This window comes from Moschus berezovskii, chromosome 6 (assembly GCF_049115385.1).
Source record: "Moschus berezovskii isolate FMDL1 chromosome 6, NW_MosBer_1.0, whole genome shotgun sequence".
In the NCBI taxonomy this organism is placed as follows: domain Eukaryota; kingdom Metazoa; phylum Chordata; class Mammalia; order Artiodactyla; family Moschidae; genus Moschus; species Moschus berezovskii.
The window spans coordinates 61121002-61132877 of record NC_142465.1 but is presented as its reverse complement, the minus strand read 5'-3'; the positions used below and the strand labels follow the sequence as shown (position 1 = coordinate 61132877).

The window sequence follows — 11876 nt, the reverse complement described above, 5'->3', positions numbered from 1 at the left end:
GGAGGAGAAAGCAGTGTACTCTGAAAGAATTCCACTGGAAGGAATATTGCATGGTCCCTCCTCCAGTCATCATTGATCTTGCCTGACCCTCTGGGTTAAACTGGTGTCTGGGTCAAAGTCATGTGGGGGAGGGAGGTTAAAATAGGGTTCCTTATCTGTCCTCCCACAGTTACTACATATATTTGTCAGGCCTCAGACCTCTCCCTAGTTTCACTTTTCCCCTTGACCCTCAGACTGAACAGTTAACTAACTGACCCTCCAACCCAAGGAGGGGTGGTTCTTGGAAGCAGAACTAAGATGTGGGAGGTCTATCTGAGGGGTGATGGAAAAGAAAGAGGCTCCTTCCCCCCACCCATGTCTTCTCCCCTTTCTCCTAAAGAAAAGTCAGAGAGACTAAAATAGCTGCCCCTTTCCCTGCATCCGGTAACCATGGCAACACAAGTCCTAAAGAAAGGGCACTCCCCTATCAGACATCACCACCTTGCAGTCTGAACCTCTGCCAGTGTACCCCTCTGTTTCTTTGGGCTTATATAACCCCTCCATGGGCTCCCAGTTGGGCTTTGGTTGGGGGATCTAAGCCTCCCCTCTTCTCCTCTGCCTCCAATCAGACTTGGAGAAGGTGTCATGTGCCAGAAGGACCAGCAGAGGGAGCAGGCAGCTTTGCTGAGCAGCAAGGGTGCGGGCAGTGTAGAGGTGCAGAGGTGGCCCCAGCCTCCAGAACTTCGAGGTGAAGAAAAGCAGGAGTTCTCGGGGAACAGAGCTTCCGTCTCAGAGTTGCTTAGTAATTTTGTGAACACAAACCCTGCCCTACACCCAGTGCCTTAGCCGCTACTCCTCCTTTTTATACTGCCTGAACCTCTTACCTTCCACCCAGGGCTCCCAACCCAACTCTGTCCCAATCTTGTTTCCATCCCAACTCTGTACCAACCCCCTCATGTTCGATCCAAAGGGTGAGGCCGGCAGGAAAACTACAGGACTGTGGAATGCTCAGTTAGCACCAACTAAAGTCGACGACCCTACTTCCAATATTCTTTTTCCCGGGTGAGTTTTTTGGTCATTCCCTCCGCCCCCCGATCTATTTCTCAATTTGTTTTTTCTGGCTCTGATTCAGGACCTCTTGGTGGGCAGCCGATCCAGGGATCCAGGCCGGGATTTACTACCCACTAGGAGCAGCGTGTTCAGCCGGGGGGGGGGGGGGGGTAAGCAGTATAGGGTCCCTCAAGGGAGGGGGAGGATCCTGGGGGTCCTGGGGGTGCAATAAGCCCGGCACCCCCTCTCTTGCTTCCAGCTACCCCGCCTCATCCTCCAGAACGGCAAGAGGGAGGGACATAAGAGGGAGGTGAGGGGCGAACGGGAAGAGCGGCGGCGCGCCAGCGGCTAGAGCGAGAAAAAGTTTTTGCAAAAGGGAAAAAAAAAGTTTGCGCTTCTCACGGGTGGTCCCGGCTCGCGGCCCGGCGGGCTGGGCCGGCGGGAGGGCTGGGGGCCAGGTTGGGGGGGGTGGGGGTGGCCCTGAGGCTGCGCTGCTGTAGCCCTGTCCGCCCCCCTCCCCACCGCACACCCCCCAGCCCAGACTCCAGCTCTGGACCGTGCATCCCGAGCCCTGCGCCCAGACGGAGGTGAGAAGGGGGGCAGGCGGGGGACCACCTGGGAGCGGTGGGGGAAGGGACCTGAGGGGATGCTCTACTTGCGAGGGACTCTGCCCAGCCGAGGGGGAGACCAGGGGCACAGAGGCAAAATAGAGGTGGGAGAGTCTGGGATAAGATACTGAAAGTTTGGAGAATTTTTTCAAATGTATATCCCTTTCTCTATCTTTTTTCCTTCTGACAGTCCGTGTGTCTCTGTCTCAGACAACCGTGGATTTCTTTGTCTGTCTCTGCCTCTCCCATATACTAAAAACATCTCATTTTAATGAGGTTGAGATGAAGAAGTTGGGAGGACGGTTAGCTGGAGGTCTGCGTAGTAGAGCCCGAACCCCAGGTGTGACTATGAGTGCTGGGCAGGAAGACATCAGTGTTTCTGAAAGGAGGGAACAGCTCTGGAGAGAGTCCTAGATGGGGTGTGTGAGGCGACAAGACCACTGGGGGGCGGCTGGGCTTGAACCTCTGACCTGTCTTGTGACAGATGTGTTTGCTGGTGCATGTGTTTTGAGGGAAAGGAATTATCTTCTGGGGTCGGAAGGGGACTGGGGCAGTCAGTCTCTAGTTTAGGCCCGAGAAAGATTCTCCAAGGAACGTGGACTCTTTGGGTCCCAAGGGCTGCAGGCAGGGTGCTAAGAAGGAGCTGAGGAGACCTTGTCCTGACCCTCTGACCTCAGGACCACCAGGGCAGCGAGGGCAGCCACCAGGAGACCCCTACTGGGATGGGGCGGGACCACTGGCCGCTGCCTGACTGTGCATCCCCCGTTGGCCCTCCTCCCAACCGGGAGCTGGGGACTGAGGCCCCTCCTCTGGCTCAGACCACCCTGCCTGCCCTTGCTCCCCGCTCTGAAGCCTCTTTCAGGCCCCGTGACCCCGAAACAATCCTCCCTGGGCACCTAGCTTTGGGGACAGGATTAGGGAAAGGGAATCCCATAGACGGGGGACTGAAGGTTTTAGGGCGCTGGAGAACCGGGGTCTTCATAGGATAGGTCCCTATGGTCCAGTAGAGGGAGAAGTCCGGACAATTTCCCAGGGGGAACTTGTAAGGGCCAGCACAAGGTTGGTTTTTCCTTGGAGGCGGGGTCGAGATACCCTCCCCCCCCATTATCTCCCAGGCATCCCCTACCAGGGAGTATAGACCCCGCCCTTGACGTCACTAGGGGGTTCCCGGGGGTCTGGAGGGGTTAACCCTTAGGAAGCCAGCGGGGATACCCGGGAACCTAAGGTGTCCTGGCCCCTACCCTCCCCAGACACACCTTATTTTATTTACCCTAGTCACTTTCTCTCCGTATAGTTTCTGGATTCTTCTTTTCCACCCACCAAGGGGACTCCCATTCTCCAACAGTGCCCCCCCCCCCACCGCTCCGCCACGGGCGCCAATGCCAGCTCTCTGGTTACACTGAGGGGAGGAGGGAAGAATGTGTCCCGCCTCTCAATCCAAACCCCCCTCCACTCCGCCGCGGCTCGTCCGACTAGGCTCCCGGGGCGGGCGGGGGAAGCGGAGCCGTCTGCAGCCAGAGCCTGCGGCGGCGACTTGGGTGGGCCGAGGAGGCACGGGGGCGGGGAAGGCGGGACCCGGAGAAGGGGGCGGGGCCGACTCCTGGGAGTTGGGGAGCGGGGGTGCAAGGGGGGACTCTGGAAAACTGGGAGACACAGATGATTCAGGGCTCCAGCAAGGGAACCCTAGAGCTTTCTGCTCCATCCTGCGCCCTCATCCACACCCCAGAAAATCTTCATTTTCTGTAGCTGGAAAAGTTAGCGAAATATTCCTTTCACCAGTGTGAAGGGGAGACGTGGGTGGGCTGTGGCACTCATGGGTGAGGAGGGATATCGCCCCATTTCCATCTCGGTTCCCTTGTGGCTGGACATTGGGGCTGAAAGATGACTGGGTAGGCATGTTTGGGGGAGTCTCTTTAGATTTGGGGGTCTTCTGCTAGCCCCCGCCTCCTTAGATGAGTCATAGAGGAAGGAGGCGGGAGAAGTGTCCCCCCATCCAGCTGCCAGCCAGCTGTGCCCCCCCACCAACGTAATGCCAAGGTCGAGTTGGGAGGTCTTGGTTGCAGGACCCGGATCTCCGCTAGTAAAGGAGGAGCTAGGAAGGGTACAGCCCAGGCTGCGGGGATCGGCTGGGTCCTGGGGTCCGGGTTCCGCTCCGCATATTACCCCGCCCTCACCCTAAATCCCAGCATCCCGGGATCACCCACCGCGCCGGCCGGCCCGCTCCCGGTCGTTCTCCACCCTACCCCGCCCCGCCCCACCCTCATTCCCGGGAGACCGGAAAACCCGGGGTGGAGCAAAATCTGGAGCCTGAGGAGAAAAGTGGACAGCGGCACCCTCTTCTCCTTCACTACCTCTCTCCTCTCTAACGGATGATGACTTGTGGGTGAGTGCGCCCACGAATGTGTGTGTTTATTCTTCCAAAGCTTTTCCTCACAGTTCCTTTCCTGTTGCTCCAAAACAAACCAAAAGAGTTAGGTCAGCGGCCAGATTGAAACCACCCCAGTAACACCAGCTTCCATCCTTTGCACCAGCGGAGCTGGGAGGCTCTCCTCAGAAATTCGCTCCCCTTCCACACACAGTTTTCTTCCTTACAGAGCAAAGGGCAGATCGTCCAGGCTCCCTCCTGACCCCGTGAGCCTGTGTGGGCTGTGGCGAGGGCTCCCTCTGCTGGACACTGGAGAAGTTGTAGACCGGCTGTCCACGAGCAACAGATGAAGGAAAGGGAGAGGGTCTCAGGCTGATCAGCCAGCCCAGAGCTTGAGGTCAGTCACTCCTCCTCCTGAGTTCCCCCATCCCATCCCTGAAGGCTGGCCCCATGGTCAGAAGAAACAGGACCCATGGTATAAAAAGCACTTGAAGTTCCTAGTCACAATTTTAGTCCACAACACTTCCCCAACACACACACACTCCATCCAGGCATAGCTCCTCCCTAGTTCCTAAAAAGATCTCCAAGACTGTCTCTGTCTCTATGGGACTTCTCTCCTTAACCTCCCCTAGCTGAGCGATGCTCATTTCAACTTGATTTCCCATGGCAGATGTCTTGGAGGTAATCTGCCCGGGGTTCTGGGCCTGAGTGACTTATCTGACCTCCCATATTTCCCTCCTGCCTTTCTAACTTGCAGGTCTCCCTTCCCCTCCTGCAGTGACCCTCACACTCTCCTCTGAGACACCATGTTCAACTCGATGACCCCACCACCAGTCAGTAGCTATGGCGAGCCCTGTTGTCTCCGGCCCCTCCCCAGTCAGGGGACCCCAGGCATGGGGACAGAAGGTCAGTACATACACCAGTCCCTGGACCTTGACTACTGGCAGATCTCTCACCCAGCCCCAGGGGTCCCTCTTCTATCCCATTCCAGTTTCCCATATACAAAAAGATTTGAGGTCCCATGCCATATGGGATTGGGCCTTACTTGGGGTTTCAAGAGGGACTGTATGTGTCCTTCATTCCCATGCCCCATTCCAGCTGTATCTCTTTCCTAGGACTGCCAGGTCTGCCCTTCTGTCATCAGGCCACACTCATGCCCGGCCCCCACAGTTATGGGCCAGCCAGAGAAGCCAACAGCTGCGCGGAGGGTGAGGCCTCAGGCAACCTCTTTCCTTTCTGCCCCTTTGGGATTTGTCCTGAGGAAGAAAGTTGGAGGGCAGGGGATCCACCTTGGAAGAGGAAATGCCTAGAGATGGGATCAAGGAGTCAGAGCATGGTCAGAAGGTCACAGATGAGGTTAACAGGCCAGAGTCTAGTGTTATTTCTTTTTGCTGAGAGTCAGTCCTCATGGGTTAGATGCATGAGGGGCCTACTCCTTTACCGTATCTACCTCCCCTGTTTCCTGCCCCAGTGCCACTGTTTCCTCCTCCCCGGAGTGCAGTCAAATTGACCAAGAAGCGGGCACTGTCCATTTCACCTCTGTCGGATGCCAGCCTGGACCTGCAGACAGTTATCCGCACCTCGCCCAGCTCACTTGTGGCCTTCATCAACTCACGCTGTGCATCTCCGGGGGGTTCCTATGGTCACCTCTCCATCGGCACCATGAGGTGCAGAAAGCCTCAAGCTAAGAGGCCCCTAAGACCCTGCCAAACCCCATTAGAAGTCTCAAAGCCCTCCAAACCACCTGATTCTCTTTGAATCCTTATCGTTTCAAAGGTGTGGAAGTCCTCCTCAATACTTCCCCTGGGCTGCCTCCGCTGCTTCCCACACTGTCTTCTAGAAACCTTCCAAAGAGCCCAGGAATTCCTGAGGCTTTCTGAGATGACAGTCCTAAATAATTGCGTCTCCTCCTCCACAGCCCATCTCTGGGATTCTCACCCCAGATGAACCACCAGAAAGGGACCTCGCCTTCTTTTGGGGTCCAGCACTGTGGTCCCCATGACCCCACGCAGGGTGGGATGATGCTGCATCCTCAGTCCCGGGGACCCCTCCCAACTTGCCAGGTGAGAATCACCTGATTTCCCTCAGTTCAGGGTGGATGGGTGGTGGGCTTTTTTTTTAGAGGAAAGGTGAAGGAAGAATAGAGGATGTAAAAGTTTTCAGTCCCAGAAAAATAAAGGAGTATGGGTGCTGGGGGTTGACTCCTTGAGGTTCAGTCAGTCTCTTCCAAGTGAGATCCCACCTTTTGCTTACCCCATTCACCAGTGCAGTCTAAGGAGGAAGTCAAACTCAGGGGTTGCAGCTGCTAGGGTGGGACACTTAGGGCTGGAAGACTTGGCTGGGGTCCCTCTTCCTCCCTCCCACTTCTGCCTTCATCATCCTTACCTTCCTTTGGGAAAGCTGAAGTCTGAGCTGGGAGTACTGGTTAACAAGTGCCCAGAGGAGCCCTTGGAAGGTGATATGTCCAGTCCCAACTCCACGAGCACACAGGTAATGGGGAGCGGGGAACTTTACCTCTGGAACCTGAGTGAAACAAAAGCTGTCACCAGGTGACCCTAGGGTTTTCTCTCGTACCCTAGGACCCACTGTTGGGGATGCTGGATGGGCGGGAGGACCTAGAGAGAGAAGAGAAGCCTGAGCCTGACTCTGTGTATGAGACTGACTGTCGCTGGGATGGCTGCAGTCAGGAATTCGACTCCCAGGAGCAGCTGGTGCATGTGAGCCCCGGGGGTAACAGGAATGCTGGCTGGAACTTGTAGGACATTCTGGGTGGGACATGGTAGAGTCAGGCTAAGGGCAGGGCGTCAAAGATGGAATACCCAGTGGGTAGGCAGAAACTCAAGAGGAGCTGTGGCTTTGTTTAGAAACATGGAGGAACAGAGATGTGGGCTCTGATCTTCCTGCCTTTTCTTTCCCCATGACAGGAAGTCATGGAGGGATATGGTGGGGTGGGGAGGTCAAGAGAAGGTCTGTTCTGGATCTCAGGGGCATAGGGAACCTCGGAGAGCCTCTGCGTCTTCTCCCTCAGCACATCAACAGTGAGCACATCCATGGAGAGCGGAAGGAGTTCGTGTGCCATTGGGGGGGCTGCTCCAGGGAGCTGAGGCCCTTCAAAGCCCAGTACATGCTGGTGGTGCACATGCGCAGACACACGGGCGAGAAGCCACACAAGTGCACGGTGAGGCACCCCTCCCCAAGCTCAGGGCCCCTCCAAGGCAGGGGCCAAGCACAGGTCCCTTCCTCCACAAACAAACATTTAAAAATTGTGTTGTATTGACTGCTTTGGTATAAAGATGAACATATTGATGTTACATGTTAGAACACTTCCTGGGACCTAAAAGCTAATTTCTTTTCTCCCTTATTTTTACAAAAGAAATTAAAACATTTTTGTGGGCACCAGACAGTACAGTGGACCTAGGCACTGTGCTCACAATTTGGCTTAATGGAGACGCTCTGGACTGAGGACACACACTCCCAGGATGACCCCATCTTAACACAGTCTGGGCTCCCCGGGCAGGGAGACGTGCTCTGACTTGACCCAGAGTGCTCGCTGCCTCATCTCCACATCCCTGCAGGCAGAGTGCCTCCAGCTACTTCTGTCCCCTCAGCTCTTGCCTACCCTTGTCCCTGAATTTTGGGAAGTCGATAGTCCCAGCACTCTCCCATCCCCCCGTCCTCCCCTGCACTGCGTAGCATGTGGGATCTTAGTTCCCCAACCAGGGATTGAACTCAAGTCCCCTGCATCAGAAGCACAGAGTCTTAGTCACTGGACCACCAGGGAAGTCCCATGCTTGAGTTACATTCTCCGATGTATGTCCCTTTTGAGATTCAGGGTTCCGCTAATCTCCATGTCCTTCTGTCTGAGAGCCATCCTTTGACCCCATATCCCCTAGTTTGAGGGGTGCCGGAAGTCATACTCACGCCTGGAAAATCTGAAGACGCACCTGCGGTCACACACTGGTGAGAAGCCATACATGTGTGAGCACGAGGGCTGCAGTAAAGCCTTCAGCAATGCCAGTGACCGAGCCAAGCACCAGAATCGGACCCACTCCAATGAGGTGAATGCCCCACTCAAGAGACCCTCCTCCCTACTTAAAGAAGCCACCTACTGGGGAACTTCCCCCATAAGAAATCCCTTAGCCCAGCACCCACTTCACAGAGGTGAGTTCCCCTCCACCCATATAATTCACCTGGAGAAGGTCTTTCTGAAACCAAGAATTTCCACTTATCATCCCTCTCCCACCTCTAACCAGTCAAAGGGCTAAGCTAAAATAGGGTACCTTCAACCTCTGAATTTATGAGGCCTTACAGCCCTAGGTTCATCCCCTCGCCTTTCCCAGGCCTATTCGTTTTCCTAATCTTCCCCTTGATCTTTTCATCTTGTATTCCAAGGGCCCTACTCTCCTTCCTTCCTTGGGTGTTATGCATTCCTCCTCGAGTCCCCTTGTCTTCACTTAACGCCACCACTTTTTCCCATTTCTTCTGCATTGTCCCAATTTGATCCTTTTGCCTGCTGTCTTCACTCTCCACTCAACAGAAGCCCTACGTGTGTAAGCTCCCTGGCTGCACCAAACGCTACACAGATCCCAGCTCGCTCAGGAAACATGTCAAGACAGTGCACGGTCCTGATGCCCACGTGACCAAGCGGCACCGAGGAGACGGCCCCCTGCCCCGGGCACCGGCTCTTTCTTCATTGGAGCCCAAGAGGGAGCGGGACGGCGGCCCCATGAGGGAGGAGAGCAGACTGACTGTGCCGGAGGGTGCCACGGTGAGGCAATGCCCTGCCTCCATACCCCTGCCTGCCCTGCCGACATCTTTCTAGCCCCTTCCAACTGCTCCATCTCCTGCTATGCTCATCTCTCTTCTGTGGCTGGTCCCCAGTCCCTTATCCAAGTGTTGCTCCTTAGGCTACTTCAAATCTAGGGATTTTACTGTAATTCATTAGTGCCCGGGTCCAACAAGCTCATATAGGAATTGGTGTATTACTTTAGGCCTTCTACCAGTATAATTTCAGGTACGCCTCAAAACAACTTCATGAGAAAGGAACTTTTTCAGATGAAGAAACATAGAGAAATTGTCCAAGGTCATAGAGCACAAATTGGAGTTTAGTCTCGGTTCTTTTCGTCAACAACTTTCCCCTAGTTCACCCGTGTCTTTCACTTGATCAGCCCCCTCTACACCTGTAAGCAGTCACTGGGACACAGGCTCTAATCACTCATCAAGTTCAAGGAGCTGTGGGGAAGGAGGATGGGCGCCACCTTCAGCCCTCCTCTTCCCCACAGAAGCCACAGCCAAGCCCTGGGGCCCAGTCGTCCTGCAGCAGTGACCACTCCCCAGCAGGCAGCGCGGCCAATACAGACAGCGGGGTGGAAATGACTGGAAATGCAGGGGGCAGCACGGAGGACCTGTCCAGCTTGGACGAGGGGCCTTGCCTTGCGGGAACTGGGCTGTCTACTCTTCGCCGCCTTGAGAACCTCAGGCTGGACCAGCTACATCAGTTCCGGCCGACGGGGCCCCGGGGCCTCAAACTGCCCAGCTTGACCCACACCGGTGAGTGACAGGTGTGGGGCATGGTTGCAGGGCTGAGATCTGGCCCTTCTCTGAGACTGGAAGGAAGACTTCACCTTTCAGGGCTGCTGTACAATTAGAAAAAGGTCCCCTTTCCTCAAGATACTTTTCTTCCATCTATCAGAAAATTGTTGTCTTTTGAATGCTGTCCCCTATGATTGTGCAGTGTACAATCTGTAGGACTGTTCACAGCAACCCTGAATCTCTGGTGACCCAGAAGCAGAAAGGGAATGGGAGAAGGAGGGGAGAGAACTGAGGGGTTAAGAGTTAAGGAGCCTTCCCTGGAATTGCAGGACAAGGCTTCCCCTTGGGAGAGGCAGGGTGAAATTCAGAGGGCTCCCTGGCCAGTCTGTCTTTTCTTGCAGGCACTCCTGGCTCTCGCCGTCTGGGCCCCCCAGTATCTCTTGACCGCCGCAGCAGCAGCTCCAGCAGTGTCAGCTCAGCCTATACTGTCAGCCGCCGCTCCTCCCTTGCCTCCCCTTTCCCCCCTGGTTCCCCACCAGAGAATGGGGCATCCTCTCTGCCTGGCCTCACGCCTGCCCAGCACTACCTGCTCCGGGCCAGATATGCTTCAGCCAGGGGAGGTGGTACCCCACCCACTGCAGCTCCCAGCCTGGATCGGACGGGGGGTCTTCCTGCACCTCCCTGGAGAAGCCGAGCTGAGTATCCAGGATACAACCCCAATGTAGGGGTCACCCGGAGGGCCAGTGACCCAGCCCGGTCTGTTGACCGCCCTGCCCCAGCCAGAGTCCAGCGGTTCAAGAGTTTGGGCTGTGTCCACAACCCCCCCACAGTGGTAGGAGGAAGACAGAACTTCGACCCCCAACTCCCAACCTCTGTCTACTCACCACAGCCCCCCAGCATCACTGAGAATGTCTCCATGGATACCAGAGGGCTACGGGAGGAGCCAGAGGTTGGGACCTCCGTGATGGGCAGTGGTCTGAACCCCTATATGGACTTCCCACCTGCTGATACTCTGGGATATGGAGGGCCTGAGGCGGCAGCAGCTGAGCCTTATGGAGCTAGAGGGCCAGGCTCCCTGCCTCTTGGGCCTGGTCCACCCAACAACTATGGCCCCAACCCCTGTCCCCAGCAGGTTTCCTATTCTGAACCAGCCCCAGAAACATGGAGTGAGTTCCCTTCCCACTCTGGGCTCTACTCAGGCCCCAAGGCTCCAGCTGGAGCCTACAGCCAGTGTCCTCGTCTTGAACATTATGGACAAGTGCAAGTGAAGCCAGAACAGGGGTGCCCAGTGGGTTCTGACGCCATAGGACTGGCACCCTGCCTCAATGCCCATCCCAATGAGGGGCCTCCACGCTCACAGCCTCTGTTCTCCCACTACCCACAGCCTCCCCCTCCCCAGTATCCCCAGTCAGGTTCCTATACCCAGCCACCTCCTGATTATCTGCCTTCAGAAGCCCGGCCCGGCCTAGATTTCGAGTCCCCCACTCATTCTACAGGACACCTCAAGGCGCAGCTTGTGTGTAATTACGTTCAGTCTCAACAGGAGCTGCTGTGGGAGGGCGGGGGCAGGGGAGACCCCCCAGTCCAAGAACCTCTCTATCAGAGTCCCAGGTTTCTGGGGGGTTCCCAGGTCAGCCCGAGCCCTGCCAAGGCCCCAGTGGCCACATATGGACCTAGCTTTGCACCTGATATGCCCAATCACAAGCCGGGCTCCTATCCTACCCCTTCATGCCATGAAAATTTTGCAGTAGGGGCCAACAAGGCTTCCCATAGGGCAGCAGCACCACCCCGACTTCTGCCCCCACTACCAGCTTGCTATGGGCCCCTCAAGGCAGGAGGCACCAACCCCAGCTGTGGCCACCCTGAGGTGGGCAGGCTGGGAGGGGGCCCCGCCTTGTACCCTCCTCCTGAAGGGCAGGTGTGTAACCCTCTGGACTCTCTTGATCTCGACAACACGCAGCTGGATTTTGTGGCTATTCTGGATGAGGCCCAGGGGCTGAGTCCTCCCCCTTCTCACGATCAGAGGGACAGCTCTGAACACACCCCACCTCCCTCTGGGCCCCCCAACATGGCCGTGGGCAACATGAGTGTGTTACTAGGATCCCTGCCTGGGGAGACAGAGTTCCTCAATTCTAGTGCTTAAGGAGTGGGGGACCACAGATCCACATTTCCTGAGGGGTTTCCATCCCCACCAGGAAGTCCGGAGGAGGAGCCATAGCCCCCTGGGATGCCCCAGGGATGGGAAGGGTGGGCTGGGGCTGTACACAGTCTAAATATATTTGGGGAGGAATTTGATAATGACACTGTTTCCTGATAATAAAGGAACTGCATCAGAAAGAGCC

At 56.1% G+C, this 11876-nt stretch overlaps 1 protein-coding gene across 1 annotated transcript; it reads left to right on the top strand.

Moving 5' to 3' along the window:
* The first annotated feature begins 4062 nt into the window (after nucleotides 1-4062).
* Nucleotides 4063-11810, top strand: GLI1 (GLI family zinc finger 1). Its single transcript, XM_055396686.2, has 12 exons — nucleotides 4063-4399; nucleotides 4760-4908; nucleotides 5118-5210; nucleotides 5474-5669; nucleotides 5921-6065; nucleotides 6403-6492; nucleotides 6582-6719; nucleotides 7031-7180; nucleotides 7896-8060; nucleotides 8540-8770; nucleotides 9285-9552; nucleotides 9936-11810. The coding sequence occupies exons 2-12, from the start codon at nucleotides 4809-4811 to the stop codon at nucleotides 11675-11677; spliced, it is 3318 nt and encodes a 1105-aa protein (XP_055252661.2). The 5' UTR covers nucleotides 4063-4399; nucleotides 4760-4808; the 3' UTR covers nucleotides 11678-11810.
* The last annotated feature ends 66 nt before the right edge of the window (nucleotides 11811-11876 follow it).

Bases quoted from the DNA above. Each gene is read 5' to 3' on its own strand.
- GLI1 (XM_055396686.2), top strand. From the start codon at position 4,809: ATGTTCAACTCGATGACCCCACCACCAGTCAGTAGCTATGGCGAGCCC. The intron at 5,211-5,473 runs GTGAGGCCTCAG...TTCCTGCCCCAG, and splicing joins AGCCAACAGCTGCGCGGAGG to TGCCACTGTTTCCTCCTCCC. The intron at 8,061-8,539 runs GTGAATGCCCCA...TCCACTCAACAG, and splicing joins ATCGGACCCACTCCAATGAG to AAGCCCTACGTGTGTAAGCT.